A 16179-nucleotide genomic window follows, 5' to 3' on the forward strand; every position below is an offset into this window, starting at 1 on the left:
TTCTCTGGCGAGGATTTTGCTGACTCCACTGGCGAGGACTTCGCTGATTCCTCTGGCGAGGATTTCACTGATTCCTCTGGCGAGGCTTTCGCTAATTCCTCTGGCGAGGTGCCAGAGGAATCACGGCGAGCAGGGAAGTCGCCTCGAGCAGAGAATTCGCTGATTCTTCTGGCGAGGATTTTGCTGACCTCTGGTCAGTCGGATTTTATCCACTACAGTTTGTCCCCCACTCCATAGTTGGAATTTTTTCAAATGTGGAGTGCAATTTAACTTGTATAGGTTGCGCATAGTGAGTAGGGCGTTGCCCTTTTCGTTGATCCCCAGCAGTTCGCGTGAATTAGGTGCGCCGGAAAAACGTGGAATTAAATGGTCGATGGCGACATAACAATGGGCGTCCTAGATCTGCGGCACTTTCAAAGACCCAAAATGTATCTCATCTTGTTGGACGTTACGGTGGGGATGAGTCATAGAATCAATCGGTGAATTGTTGTTGGACCGCAAATTGTAACTAGTGTTTGATCGGAGAGGTGAGAAAGAGTAACTGGATTGTTGAGAGCACGAGAGTAAATTGTTGTAGTATTGTAAGCAAAGATAGCGTAGGTTTCAAATTACGCGTACATGGCTATTTATAAACCCATGCTGGGGGTAAAATAGTAAAATCGTTGCTAAAACATGCGCCTCGCGTGATCGAAGGCATAAGAGTAAGTTCACCCCTAGGTGGGAGATTTCCCCGCTCTTTTGGTGATCTTTCCGGCGAATGCCATTTCTCTGACACGAGCCATTCCTCTGGCGAGTGCGATTTCTCTGGTTAGAGCCATTTCTCTAGCGAAGTGAAAATTTTTCAGTTTGGGAGAGGCGCACTTTGCGCTGATGGATGAGATGGGTTTTTACCTCAGGTTCATGAAACGGGCTTGTGCCTTGTATAAGTAAGTTCTTCCCCCCATTTAGGCTTAGTTGTTGAAACCTAAGTCTAAATTCAAGACGTTCGGGGTGGGACGGGCTTGCGTCTTTTTAAATGAAGTTTTCTTCCCCCCATTTAAACTTAGTTGTTTAAACCTAAGTCTAAATTCAAGACGTTCGGGGTGGGACGGGCTTGTGTTTTTTTAAATAAAGTTTTCTTCCCCCCATTTAGACTTAGTTGTTTAAACTTAAGTCTAAATTCAAGACGTTCGGGGTGGGACGGGCTTGCGTTTTTTTAAATGAAGTTTTCTTCCCCCCATTTAGACTTAGTTGTTTAAACTTAAGGCTAAATTGAAGGTGTTCGGGGCGAAATGGGCGTGAGCCTTTGACATAAAAAATTTTATCTCCCCCATTTAGACTTAGTTGTTTAACTTAAGGCTAAATGTAATGTATGCGGGGTGAAATGGGCTTGCGCCTTTTGCATTTAAAGTTTTTCCCCCCTGGGTGTGGAGCCATTCCTCTGTCGAGAGTCGTTTATCTGGCGAAGGCCAGTTTTCTGGCGAAAACCATTTCTCTGCCGAGGGCCATTTCTCTTATGAGGGCCATTTCTCTGGCGAGGGCCATTTCTCTGGCGAGGTGTGGAGGGGGAGGGGGAGGGGGGGCTGCGCTCCTTAGAGCTGCCTACATACCCATTAATGGGATCAAGCCCAGATGTAGTTCTGACCTGCATGCAAAGGTCAGTAATTGTAGTAGATGACATGGGTCTCAGAAGACCTTATTGAAATAAAATGAAATTTGTAGAGTTTAGGGTTAAGCGTGGTACTGCTTGAGATATAGGGCGTTCCAACTGTTGTTGATTTCACGTCCGTCTGTCGATTGCAGCTTGTATGCTCCACGTCCAACCACTTTGGTGATCAGATATGGTCCTTCCCAATTCGGGGCTAATTTACCCGCACTTATTTCCTTGGTGTTCTGGAACACTTTTCGCAGCACCCAATCGCCCAGCTTAAATGTGAGAGTGCAGATATGTTTGTTGTAGTGTCTGGCGATGCTTTGTTGGTAGGAAGCTAGTCTGATATTCGCTTTGTTCCGTTTCTCGTCGAGGAGATCTAACTCGTGGCACATGGCCTCTTGATTCCTGTCGTCTGTCGTGAGCTCATGTCTGGCAGTGGGTACTTCGTTTTCTGTTGGGATTACTGCCTCCATTCCATATGCGAGGGAGAATGGTGTTTCCCCTGTTGATGCTCTTGTAGTTGTTCGGTAGGACCATAGCACGCCTGGTAACTCATCTGCCCATTTGCCTTTGGCCTTCTCTAGTCGTTTCTTCAAGGTGTTCATGATTGTTTTGTTGGAAGATTCCGCTTGCCCGTTGGCTTGGGGGTACCTTGGCGTTGAGAAGCTTAGTTTGATGTTCCAAAACCAGCAAAAATCTTGAAAGTCTGCGCTTATAAATTGGGACCCGTTGTCCGTGACGATCTCCTTGGGCACCCCATACCGGCAGATCACGTTCTTCCATATGAACCCCTTGACTTCTTTGTCGCGAACTTGGTGGAAAGACTCTGCCTCTATCCATTTGCTAAAATAATCGGTCACTGCCAACATGTATACCTTCTGTCCAGGCGCCATGGGCAATTTGCCTACAATGTCCATCCCCCATTTCATGAATGGCCATGGCGAAGTGATAGCAGTCAGGGGTTCCGGGGGCAGATGTGATATTTGGGTGAATCGTTGGCACTTATCGCATTTTTTGGCGTAATCAGCTGCATCTGCCTTCATTGTTGGCCAGTAGTAACCGTTGGTTAAGGCGCGGTGAGCGAGGCTTCTGCCTCCCGAGTGGTTGCCACATTCTCCTTCGTGTAATTCGGACAAGACGTATCTTACTTCTACAGGGTTAATGCATTTCAAATATGGACCGGTAAATAAACGTTTATACAGTTTACCTCGGATGATGCAGAACCGTGCAGCCTGAGCTTTAATTCGACGAGTGTCATTCCGATCCTCTGGGATCATATCTCTTTCGAGATATTCCATTATTGGGGTCATCCATGTTTGTCCGACTGACACTGCAGTCACGTGTTCCTTGGCCTCATCTCTTTGTATTGCTGGATATTGAAGGCAAGTGATAGTTATGGTCTTAAGTTGTGCAGTCTGTATTGCTGACCCTAGGTTGGCCAAGGCATCAGCGTGGCCATTTTCCACCCTCGGCACTTGCTTGATGGTAAATTCTTCAAAGCACAATTGGAGTTCTTTCGTCTTACCCAGGTAAGCCGTCATTTTCGCATCTTTGGCTTGAAATGTACCCTGCATCTGGTTAACTACGAGTTGAGAATCACTAAATACATTAATGCGTTTTACCCCAATTTCTTTAGCTAATCCGAGTCCAGCTATCATGGCTTCGTATTCAGCCTCATTGTTGGTTGTTTTGAAATCACATCGGATTGACCGCTCGATGTTGTCTCCTCGTGGTGATGAGAGGACGATTCCAAGTCCGCTCCCTCGTACATTGCTGGATCCATCGACATATAGTTTCCAAGTTCCATTTTGGTCTGGTTCTTCCGCCAGACATCATAACTCTTTGTCGGCCTGTATAGTAAGGTTAGGTGCAAAGTCGACAACAAAATCGGCTAATACCTGAGATTTAAGTGCGGTCCGTGGTTTGTATGTAATGTCGTATTCACTCAACTCCACTGCCCACTTTGTCAATCAACCGGATAGTTCCGGCTTGTGGAGTATGGCTTTGAGGGGGTATGTGGTCACCACTGAGATCGGGTGACATTGGAAGTAGGGTCGAAGTTTTCTTGCTGCGTGGACCAATGCGAGAGCTAGTTTCTCCAGTTGGCTGTATCGGGTCTCCGCATCTAGGAGGGACTTGCTCACATAGTATATCGGTGCTTGCCTCCCTTCGTCCTCCCTGACCAACACGGCACTGACAGCAGTCTCGAACACGGCCAAATAAACCAATAGGACTTCATGGTCTTTTGGTTTGGCCAGAAGGGGCGGGTTGGTCAGGTATTGCTTGAGTTGTTGTAATGCCTCCTCACACTCCTCTGTCCACTCAAAGATTTTTGATTTCCTAAGAGTGTTGAAGAATGGATGATACCGCTCTGACGATTTTGAGATGAATCGGCCCAACGCGGCTATCCTCCCTATTAATTTTTGTACGTCCTTGACGCATGTTGGGGATTGGATCTTCATGATGGAGTCGATTTGGGCCGGGTTGGCCTCTATGCCCCTTTGGGTGACCATATAACCTAAGAACTTCCCTGCAATGACACCAAAAGAACATTTAGTAGGATTTAGCTTCATATTGTATTTTCTAAGAATCTCAAATGTCTCCCTCAAATGATCAATGTGGTCCCTTGCACGGATGGACTTGACCAACATGTCATCGATGTAGACTTCTATTGTTTGGCCCAGCAAGCTTGCAAACATCCGATTGACCAGGCGTTGATATGTTGCTCCTGCATTCTTCAATCCGAATGGCATATATTTGTAGCAAAATAGCGCTACGCTGGTCATGAAGGCCGTCTTCTCCTCATCATCAGGGTGCATCCGGATTTGATGGTATCCCGAGTATGCGTTCGTGAAACTCATCAATTCATGTCCTGCTGTCGCGTCCACTAGCATGTCGATGTGTGGAAGTGGGAACGAGTCTTTCGGGCATGCCTTATTGAGGTCCGTGAAGTCGATGCAGACCCGCCATTTGTCGTTCTTTTTCTTGACCACCACCACATTTGCGAGCCATTCAGGATAGTGGACTTCTCGAATGAGTCCATTCTTGAGGAGCTTCGTGACTTCATCATTCACTACTTGGTTCCTCTCTGGTGCAAACTTTCTACGTTTCTGTTTCCTCGGTGGGTAGCCCGGGGTGACCTGTAACCTGTGAACAATAATACTAGGGTCAATCCCTGTCATGTCCTCGTGGGACCAAGCGAAACAATCATAGTAATCAAATAGGAAATTGATAAGTTTCTCTCTGAGCTCTGGTTCGAGTTGTGCTCCAATCCGAACTTTGTGGTCTGGAAAGCTCGCATTAATTTGAATTTCATCTATCTCCACCATCTCCTCCTCGATCAGGCTGCGTGGTCTCTTCGTTTGATTTCTCTGCTCTGCTCTGCAGATTTCCACTTCTCTGCTCTGGCACCTCACCGATTTAGACTTTCTCTCTGGCACCTCGGTGACTTCGCTGCGCTGGCCTTTGTTGGTTTCGCTGCTCTGGCTGCTTCGACTCCTCTGCTCTGGCAGCTCGCCGACTTCGCTGCTCTGGCCGTTGTCGATTTCGCTGCTCTGGCCTTTGTCGATTTCACTGCTCTGGCAACTTCGACTTCTCTGCTCTGGCAGCTCGTCGACTTCGCTGCTCTGGCCTTTGTCGATTTCGCTGCTCTGGTAGCTTCGACTTCTCTGCAGCTCCGTGTGTTGACTTTTGTCTTGAGTGCACCGCAAGGTATGATGTGGGTGTTCCTGTTCTCCCATGTGCTTTGAATGGGGCGGGGCTTCTTGCTGTAATTGCTATAAGGATGGGTTTTTCGCCTTCATAGTAGTTTGGTAGCACGCCCTGGAGTCCTTCTGCTCTCCCTTGATCTCCTTAACTCCCCACTTGGTTGGGAATCGTATGACTTGATGATAGGTAGATGGTACTGCTTCCATTTCGTGGATCCATGGACGGCCTAAGATGACGTTGTATGCTGATGGGGCGTCTACCACGAGAAACCTAGTGGAAAGGTTGACTCCCTCTGCGTAAACGGGAAGATCGATCTCCCCTACAGTAGTCGTACTCTCGCCACTGAAGCCAACGAGTACGGCCGCTTTCTTGATTAGTTTGGACTCGTCCAAACCCATCTCCCTGTATGCACTGAAAAACAAAATATTGGCAGAGCTGCCATTGTCTATTAGCACGCGCTTTGTTAAACAGTTAGCAATATAAATGGAAATAACTAAAGCATCATGATGAGGGTGTAGAAGCTTGTCTGATTCGGATGTTGCCAAGCTGATTGTTAGGGTTGGATCCGTTGGTCCAGCTTTGCCGGAAGGCAGAGCCCCTGTTTTGCTTGATCTAGCCTGTCTGGCGTGTCTCTTGGCGGCTGAGTGGGTGATTCCGCTGACTTCGGAGCCTCTGGATATCACGTTCACAGTTCTCTCATGGTGTGGTGGGTCTGGCGGGTTGTCGTCTCTGTGTTTCTCTTGCTTATCCCTTCCTTGTTGTAGGGTAAGCTTGCCCTTTTCAGTCAGGTAATCGGTGAGGTGGCCTTGATTTAGTAGGTGGGCCACTTCCAATCTGAGGGCGATGCAATCCTCTGTCCGATGCCCATGATCTGCATGGAACTCACACCATTTGGATCTGTCTCTCTGGTCAGCTGGGGCCCTCATCTTTTCTGGCCATTTGACTTTGTTGCCTAGACTCTTGAGAGCTAAGACCGCATCGGCTGGCGAGATAGATAAGTTGTACTCTGGGATCTTGGCCCTTTCACGTGGTCGCGTCTCGTAAGGTTGGTCATACTGTCTCCTTCTGTATTCGTGTCGTGAAGATGGGTAAGGCTCAGACCGCCTATCATTTGTCCTTCTATCTACCCTGGAGTCTCTTCTAGTGTTTCCTCTTGGTGAAGATCGGTGGTGGCTGTATTGATCTTCCTCCCATTTGATTTGTGCCCATGCTTTGGCAAGGACGTCCTCCATTGTTCTACAAGGGTATTTGGTGAGATCTTTGTAGAGGTCTGAGTCGGGCAGAAGACCCTTCCGGAAGGCGGTGACCGCCGTTTGGGTGTTGCAATTGGTGATGGACACCTTCTCTTTGTTGAATCGGCTGATGTAGTCTCGAAGAGGCTCGCCACGCTGTTGCACCACGGCGTAGAGATCCTCCGATATCTTTTCAAGTTTCCTGCTACTAGCGTATTGCTGCACAAATATATCTGTTAGTTGAGCAAAACTTGAAATAGAATAATTTGGAAGGTTAGTGTACCACTGGAGGGCCGGTCCTGTCAGACTAGAACCGAACCCCTTACACATGCAGGCCTGCCTCAATTCCCGAGGAATTGCGGCAGTGAACATCCTTTGCTTGTACTGAGCGATATGGTAGGTCGGATCCGTCGTGCCGTCAAACATTTGCATGCTCGGGAAGTTAAACTTGATGGGCATCTCCACCAAGGCAATCTCATCCACAAAGGGGGAGTCGGCATAGCAGTTCTCCGAGCTCTTGTGGATAGGTGCCGGGACACCAGGAATTCGCTGGATCAATGCCTCCATTTCGGCCAATCTTACGGCCAGGGCCGGGTCCATGTTCAGATGGGTACTGGTCGTGCCTTGTTTGCTTGAGTTGATATGGAATGGTTGATCGGACGCATTGTTATCTTGACCAGCTATAATCATTTGCCTTGAGATTCCGTCCGGCTGACACGTCAGGGTGTTGCGATGGGTACTGGTCGTGCCGGGTCCATGTTCAGATGGGTACTGGTCGTGCCTTCCAGTTGCCCTGGTGGTACTATTTGCACCTGGGTAGTGTCGGTCTGACCTGTCGGAAGAGATCGACCCATCTCTCCTGACATTGAGTTGATCTGGGTTGGGGTTCCCATTACGGTTGTCCCGGCTGTCCCGGTCATCCCGAATGTTCCAGTTGTCTTTGGTACCCCAGATGTCTGACCTAGGACTTGTATTTCACCTGCAGTCACAAGAGTAACACCCGTGTTAGGATGAATTACCCCAGATCCAGTGTTTCTTACTGAAGATGAAGGATCGTCTGGGATGATCTCAGTTCCATGAGGGGTGAGAGGGATGTCCTCGATGTCCACCATGGAATTGACGGGGACTCGGAACCGGTCCAGATGGTGTGTTCGAATTGGCGGAGGAGTTTGGATCTGGGTGAGAGTGTTCAGTCGGGCTAGCAACTCTAGGTTTTGCTTCTCCAACATCAGCCTACTCTCCTTTTCTTGGGCCATCTGGTCTATCAAAGCATTGAGCTTCGCGTTCATCTCCACCTGGGCTAGCAGTTCCGATTGGATTGAACCCTATTGGTCTGAGGCGTTCTTCGGGTCGTGAGCGTCGTTCGGAGCACTCATGGTGTAGCTTTTGATTGCTAGGGCCCCACGGTGGGCGCCAAATTATGGGGGATGAATCCAACAATCACGGAAGTGACGTCAGTCACGTCAGGATCGACGGGCACTAGCAACCTGAGACCACAAGTAACGTTAGAGCCCTCCGAAGAGCACCGGTGGGGGTGTCGATGGAAGGGCCTCCGACGCTCAAGTCGGTAAACAATAGTAATAAAAATCGTATTGAAAGCAATTGAAAGTAAATGAAATAGTGAATCGAATCAATTTGGTTGACGGAGTTGGAGGTGATTGAGCAATGAGCGAGGGCCGTTGGGTCGTCCCGGTTGATCTGATCACCGGAGAACCTAAGGCTGGAAGCGTGGAGGCAGAAGAGTGCTAGACAATGTGTTTAGATTGGGAATGATCGTAAGTATCAGTATGAATGTTAATGACGGCGTCCCCCTCTTTGTGTTAATGAAGTAGTATATATAGGCTATGAAGCTGCGGATGGGTGACTAGGGTTAGGGTTTGTTGGAATGTTCCTTGAAACCCTAACAGTTCCGACTTCTTCGGAGTCCACCCGTCGTAACCTTCATTTGACCTAGTCACTCATGTTGACTAGGTCTTCGTAAGCTTATAATCCAGTTTGTATACTTTCGTGTTGAGATATTTACTATGGCGCTGCTGCTAAAGCATAGGGATCGCGCCACTGCCAGAGCAGAGGAATCATGCCGCTGCCAAAGCAGAGGGATCGCGCCTATGCCAGAGCAGAGGGATCGCGTCGCTGCTAGAGCAGAAGGATCGTGCCTCTGCCAGAGCAGAGGGATCATGTTGCTTCCAGAGCAGAGGGATCACGCCTCTGCCAGAGCAGAGGGATCATGTTTCTGCCAGAGCAGAGGGATCACGCCTCTGCCAGAGCAGAGGGATCATGTTGCTGCCAGAGCAGAGGGATCACGCCTCTGCCAGAGCACAGGGATCATTTTGCAGATTCCTCTGGCGAGGATTTTGCTGACTCCACTGGCGAGGACTTCGCTGATTCCTCTGGCGAGGATTTCACTGATTCCTCTGGCGAGGCTTTCGCTGATTTCTCTGGCGAGGCGCCAGAGGAATCGCGGCAAGCAGGGAAGTCGTCCCAAGCAGAGAATTCGTTGATTCTTCTGGCGAGGATTTCGCTGACCTCTAGTCAGTCGGATTTTATCCACTACAGAAGCTAGACAGAAAAGTTGAGTCGTATCTTCAGCATCCGAGCGTCCTCACGTAAGCCAAAACATCTTATCCCAGACTGGAGTCATTGACTTTGGAGTTCATCGGTACATTGTTACTCACAGCAGACAAAACGGAGCTTCATTGTTGCCTTCTTGATAGGCCCATCATCCTCACTTACCAGGTGATGAAGGAGATTTTCGATTTTCCTCCTACACAGCTGAAGAATAAGCCCACGAGTTGGTTAGCTCGGAATGGATGGCGTAAGCTCACCGGGTTCGACAAATGGACTGCCCAGGGCGCTCGAAGTGGTTTCCTCAAGGATGCTGAGCTGGGCATTTTGCACAATTTTTTTACCTTTTGCATATTTGGGAAGGAGTAGGCGAACAAGGTTAACTCTTCGGAGGTCTACCTGTTGTGGTGTACTTTGCACAAAAAGAAGATTGACGCCACCGTTTTTATTTGGAATTAGATGGACCTCATGGTCCGGCGTGATAGCTTCATGCCCTCTCTCAGCTCCATTGTTACTGTTGTAGCTTTGCACTTCTCGCTTTTCCCTGCAACAACTGTCCCGATGTCTCAGCACATCATCGAGCCCCGGCCTATCGATCGTGCAGAGCTCAAGGTGTTTGTGGCCTCTGATTCTTCCATCATCTCCCAGTCCCAGCGCCCTCTTGTCCGTACTTACCTGCAGACCCGCACTCTTGGGGCAAGCTCTTCTCGGGCTCGCGTTGTGCTCGATGATGAGGATGAGGAGGAGGAAGCCGCTGCAGATGAGCCCATGCCACCGCCTTATTTCACGTATGATCCAGCTGCTAGGCCTTCTGACGCTTTTCCACAGTTTCAAGCTCACTTTGATGCGTCTTTTAGCCAGTTTCGCCAGGCTGTCTATCAGCGTTTTGATGAGGTCCAGGATACCATGACTTGGCTCTATGGTCGGATAGATGACTTCTATGGTCATCTAGACACACTTGAGGGCCATGTCCACCCGATGCAGACACAGATGGGCCACATGTATGTCCAGGTTAACTCTTTATCTGGGGAGATGTCGCATCTGCGTGCCCAGGTGTCCGCTTATGACGCTCGCATGGCTTCCTACAATCAGCACCTGACTGATAATGATGCCATTCTACAGGCTCTCCAAACTCAGTGGGATGCCTTCTCTTTGCAGCATCGTGACCAGTTCCACCACCCCTGCCCCCTCCGGGGCCTCTATGAGCAATTTCTTTCCCTTCTCTTTGTACATATTGTGTTTATTCTTTATTTATGTTTGCCTTGTCTCTTTTTACTGTTTTGGTGTTTGTTTTTGTTGCTCACTGTGTTGGTTCCTGTTACCACCCTCTCACTCCACCAAGGATTCATTGGCTGCACTTCATTTCAGGGAAGTTCTCTAACATTCATGTTTTTATGCCCTGAGGATAGTGCGTGTTTTTACATGTGGGGGGTGTGTGTTTTGGGTGTTTGGTATGCATAGCATGTGTGATGCATTGGTCGTGGATTATGTTTTCTGGGACGACCGGTTCCCTTGTTATGCTTGCATGGATTGTTTGGTTTGGGCGAATGGTCCCCTTGCGCTGATTATTTGATTGTCTTTGAGTACACCCTTGATTTTGATGAAGGTTCGCTAGTGATTCTGGTTTTGTGTTGGTTTTGATTGTTATCCTCGTCCATCTTGATTGATATATTCTTGAGTAGTGTTATGAGTTTAACATTTGGGGTGCAACACCCTGATGAGAAACTCTTGATGTGATTTGTTTGGTAGATGCTAGGGGGAGTGTTTTCATTGTAATTGCCTGATATCTTATCTCTTGTTGAAATGTTGATGAAATTTGGTTTGTTATTGAGTTCTTGATAGCTCCAGGTCTTTGCTCCTCTGATGTTTAATTATGAGCATGGAAAACCACGCGAGAACACTTTGGATTTCCGCCAAAAGTTGTAATCTCGTGAAATATGGCTTATCTATTAAGAACAAAAATAATAAGACTAATAAAAAAAATGAGATTTGATTGTAAAGGCGATTACATTAGGAAATTCACTCCTAGCGGAGAACTGGGCTGATCGGATTGAGTTGTATTATCCTGTTGTTGCATTTTAAAGCTTTAACCTTGGACACTTCGTGGGAATGTGGAGATCTTGAGGGACTTGGATTGGTTTGAGATTTGTTGTTGAGTAGGATCACTAGTGGTTTTCGTTTGATGATGTGGGTGTTGGTTGAGGACAAGCAAATGATTAAGTGTGGGGGGTTGTTTACCTCATTTCTGGACGTGTTTTATGGATGTTTTGGGTGCATTTTCGAGCATGCTCTGTGCTTTTTAGTATCATTTTATACTTGCTCGTTGGTTTTTCGTGCACTGGTGTTGTCCTTGCAGGTTATCAGGTTCTCGTGCATTTTAGGAAGAAAAATAGGTGTTTTTGAAGTTTTTCGGAGCTGGCCACCGCCGCTCACGGCACCCGCCGCCTCACGCCACCCGCCTGCGTTCAATTGATGACATGCTGTGAAAGGGGTAGGCGGCGGCGCCGTATGACGGCCGCCGCCCGCTTTAATCTGGCAGTTACAATTTTTTCAAGTATAAAACCCATTTTTAGGGTTTTCTCCACTACTTCCGACTCCAGCAGCCTCCTAGGGCGAATTTTACATATTTTCCTTAGTTTTTAAGATCTTTAAACTCATTGAAACATCTTTGGATTCACAGATTGTTGTTCATCTTGTGATTTGTTTTGGGACTACAACGTTGGAATTCTCGTTTGAATGATTGTAAGAACTCTTGGATTGATATTCTCTTGAATTGTGGATTGTTCTTGGTTTATTTATGAATTTGCTAGTGATGTTTGAGATTTATGTGTGTGCTTTAATTGGTTGATGTTCTTCAATTATTTATTCTCTAGTTAATTGCTTTTACAAGTTTTCACTTTCGTTCAAGATTGTTGAGTTGATTAGTCGCGTTTATGAGTTTGCAATTGTGATCATGTTCATGCCTTAGTTGTCTACAATAGTTGCATTTCGTTCATCGAATTATTTTCCGCGATTAGGTTAGATTAGTGTCATCTAGGAAATAGACTTTTATTATTTTAGTTATTTCCCGTTAGCCTCTTTTCGTTGGTTGATTATTTTTCATTTGTGGTAGTATGAGTTTCATAGTGTCTTTTAATTAGTTACTTGCTTTCTTTTTGGTTATTTTATGTCCAGAAGGTTAGAGAGTTTGCCCGACCCAACCTCCGATTAGAGTGTTTAGGTTTTCTTTCCTCTATCTTGTGAGTAGCACGATTAAAGCCATGTTTAGCCTTCCTTGTGAGACGACTTGGGTTAGCTTACTACACTAGGACGACCTCGTGCGATTGCGAGTCAATCTAGTGAGACTGATCTCTCATCCATGAGACCGGTTCACACCAGGAGCATATAAATAAAACTTATCTGCAATATTACGAACAACACGCGTTAGCTCAGTGGTACGCTCATTCGTCTACCATCTCTAATGCACATGTTCGATTCCCATGAGCAGTGATTTTTTCTTTTCAATTGATTTTCGATTTCCAGTAGCAGTGTATAAATAAAAACTATCTTATTTTCTACAAATAAGACTCGCTAGCCTAGTGGTATACTTCTTCGCCTACTATCTCTAATGTTGCTTTTTTAGCATTATATCTATTGAAACATTATCTTTCTTCATATCAATTGTTACTTTTTCTTACTGACAATAACTATTTGACCAAATAAACAAAAAGTACAAGTTCTCGTGAATAAAAATAGCAATTATCGAGAAAAAGTAATGTTTGACAAAATATTACATTTCGTCGATTATTACTTTTCATCACAACAATAATTACTTTGAATTATCTGTAATTTTCAACCAGACTGTAACCCACGACCCGCGCCTAGACCTACCTCGACCTACACCCCAGCCCCGGCCCGTTTCACCCATACACTTAGTCTCACCCAAGTTTTTGCTCTTATTTAAAAGTAATTTAAATCATGTTACATTTAATTGTAATTAAATATTATTAAGCATTAAGCAAAAATGTAAATATAATACACGTTTAATAGATACAATCTATATAATATATAAAAGAGGAGTTTTCTCCCTCCAATTTTTCCGGAGTTAATATATAAAACTGGCCACTTTCATATTGTAAAGATAAAAAATGTCCACTAAGATAAAAATGATAAAAACTATCCACTTTGTAGTTGAAAAGACAGAAATACCCTCTCTTAAATACATGTACTCTCTCTTTCTCTCTCTCATTCTCTTCTCTCTCCCTCCACTCTCTCTCTCTATTCTCCCTCACGGTACACCTTCCCCCTTCTCTCTCTCTCTCTCTCTCTCCCTCCCTCCCTCCCTTCGAGCTCAGATCGCCGGCGAAGCGGCGCCACCTCGGCCTCGTCGCCTCCGCCATCTCTCTATCGTTGTACTCTCTCTCTCTCACGCTCTCTCTCCCTCTCGCCCCCCGTCTGCCGCGCCGCCGCCACTCAATCTCCGGCAATCGCAGCGGCAGCGCCGCACAACCACCACCACCGCGACACCTCTGTCTATCTCTCGCTCTCGATTCTAACTTGGAGTTGTCGGATTCAACTTGTGGAGAGCATAGATCTGGTGGCCTTGGGGTGGTTGAAGTGGAAAGGGAAAAGTCGGCGACTTGTCTTCGAAATGTTGCTCCAGATCTGGAGAGACGGCGGCTGTTGTCTTCCACCTTCCTCCTCCGCGAGGCCCGCGTGGACGCCGCCGACCTCCGCCTCCTCGCCTGCAGCGTGGAACGGTAGCTCCGCCCCGCTCTCTACTTCCTCCAGGGCACAATCGGCTATCGCGCCGCCTAGGGTTTCATTCCCTTAGAGCGGCGCCACCTCTGCTCACCTTCCGGCCAAACAATGCGGCGCCAGCAGACATCCCCAGCCACGAAAACTTCCGGCGAGCCTCCTCCCCAGGCAAAATCGCCGGTCAAAAAAAGAAGAAGCGCGAACGCGGCGCCGCTGCTCTCTGCCTCCACACGATCTGCGCCGCGTTGAATTTAATTTGTGTTTGATTTGGCAGATTTGGGGACAAAGCTTACTGATGCTAAAATGACCATGTCTGCTGATTGATTTGGGGAAATTGTGGAAGATCTATGATGCATGTTTATCTAAACCTCAATTCAATTTTACTTTCTTGAAGTTACTTGAATTGCAATGACTGGAAATTGGGGAAAAGAGTTGGAAATTGGGGAAATTGTGGAAGAAGATGATGTGTGAATTGAGAGTATTTTCTAATTATTTTATAATGGTGGTTAGTTAATTAATTGGAACATTTTCGTTAATGTTCTTGAATGTTCTTGAATTCACGATTAGATCCATGAATTCAGAACTTAATATTCTTGAATTCAAAATCAACTCGATGAATTCATAACTTAATATTTTTGAATTCACAATCAAATTTATGAATTCACAGCAGCTTAATATTTTTGAATTCACGACCACATCTATGAATTCACAAATTAATATTCTTGAATTCACAATCAGATCTATTAATTCATAACTAAAACTCGAATTCACAATCAAAATAAATTCTAGTTTTAGTTGTGAATTCAAACTTTAAAAACTCGAATTCACAACTACTTGAATTCACAACCAAAATAAATTCTAGTTGTGAATTAAATTCAGGTTGTGAATTCGACTGATTGTGAATTCACAACCAACATAAATCTGGTTGTGAATTAAATTTTGGTTGTGAATTCGTTTGGTTGTGAATTCACAACCAAAAAATTCTAGTTGTGAATTAAATTTTGGTTGTGAATTAAATTTTGGCTGTGAATTCAACTAGTTGTGAATTCACAAACAAAAAATTCTGGTTGTGAATTCGACTGGTTGTGAATTCTCAATTCACAACCAGTGTGAATTCACAACCGAAAAATTTTGGTTGTGAATTCACACTGGTTGTGAATTGCGGGATTTTTTAAAGGGGTGATGTAAAGTGGACATTTTTTTAATTTTTAATGTGAAGGGTATTTTGGTAACAGTGGACATTTTTTATGTTTTTTATTTTAGTGGACATTTTTTATCTTTACAATATGAAAGTGGCCATTTTAAAAATTCACTCATTTTTCCGTCTAATTTTTTCTCTCTTCTCCCATCAATTTTTTCACTATATTTTTTCTCTTTTCTTTTATAATTTTAATTCTTTTTTAAATATCGTCAAATTTGATTTATGAAGAAATATTCAATATGCATCTTAAGTTTAACTTCGTAACAAGATCTTTAATATGATATAAAAATCATCAAAAATAAATTTAAAACGAATAGGTTATTAAAATTTTAATATATTTTATTCTCTCTCTTTGTTAAAATTTTACAACCTTTTTATTTATTTATTATTATGAGGAATACTCTATAATAATAATGTGTATATTAATTTTCAATAATTTAAAATTATTTAATAACTATAATTATCATTACACCTCATACATAATTGAAAATTACATTTTTAAATTCGGGATTTTATTAAGTAATTAATATTTTATTTTTAAACCATATTTTTCATTTATTTATATTTTGATTCTGTTTAATATTTATACTTTATTTATTTAAAATATCATTTAAGTTCGCACGGACGGGCATACTAGTATTAATCCAATACTAGACTATGTTCACTTATAAAGGTAAACGTAGAATTGACCGTCAAAGATGAACATAAAATAACCCTACAATAGTATAAAATCTACACTAGAATTGTGTAAATTTAATGGAGATGATCTCACAATGTAGTGATTAACCAAAGTGCAAAAACCTCCTCTAACATTCTGATTGAAATACCCATCCCCTACCTGTATTTGCACCCAAAATAAACGTTTTGTTAAAGTGTAATATTGTGAGAACCAAAAACCAAAAGCAAAGACTAGCTGAGCTCTTCAACCTTAATCTAAATGTAGGTCCTGATGATGAGAAATTCTAACTATTTTGGTAAAAGCATACAATGTAACCAAAATATATCGCATCTCACTATCTTGGTAAAAGCATAAAATGTAACCAAAATATACCTCATCTTACTATTTTGGTAAAAGCATACAGTGTAACCAAAATATTATAATA

At 44.6% G+C, this 16179-nt stretch overlaps 1 protein-coding gene across 1 annotated transcript; it reads right to left on the reverse strand.

Annotated features, from left to right (window-relative positions):
- Positions 1–5409: 5409 nt before the first annotated feature.
- LOC131008029 (uncharacterized) lies at positions 5410–7173 on the reverse strand. Its single transcript, XM_057934933.1, has 2 exons — positions 6900–7173; positions 5410–6806 (listed from the first exon to the last, which is right to left on the reverse strand). The coding sequence occupies exons 1-2, from the start codon at positions 7171–7173 to the stop codon at positions 5410–5412; spliced, it is 1671 nt and encodes a 556-aa protein (XP_057790916.1).
- Between the last annotated feature and the right edge of the window lie 9006 nt (positions 7174–16179).

This window comes from Salvia miltiorrhiza, chromosome 2, assembly GCF_028751815.1.
Source record: "Salvia miltiorrhiza cultivar Shanhuang (shh) chromosome 2, IMPLAD_Smil_shh, whole genome shotgun sequence".
Taxonomy (NCBI): Eukaryota; Viridiplantae; Streptophyta; class Magnoliopsida; order Lamiales; family Lamiaceae; genus Salvia; species Salvia miltiorrhiza.

Excerpts from the sequence above, each read along its gene's own strand:
- LOC131008029 (XM_057934933.1), bottom strand. The coding sequence starts at position 7,173 with ATGGACCCGGCCCTGGCCGTAAGATTGGCCGAAATGGAGGCATTGATC. Across the intron at positions 6,807-6,899 it reads ATTGAGGCAGGCCTGCATGT|ATATATTTGTGCAGCAATAC; the intron begins GTAAGGGGTTCG and ends CTCAACTAACAG.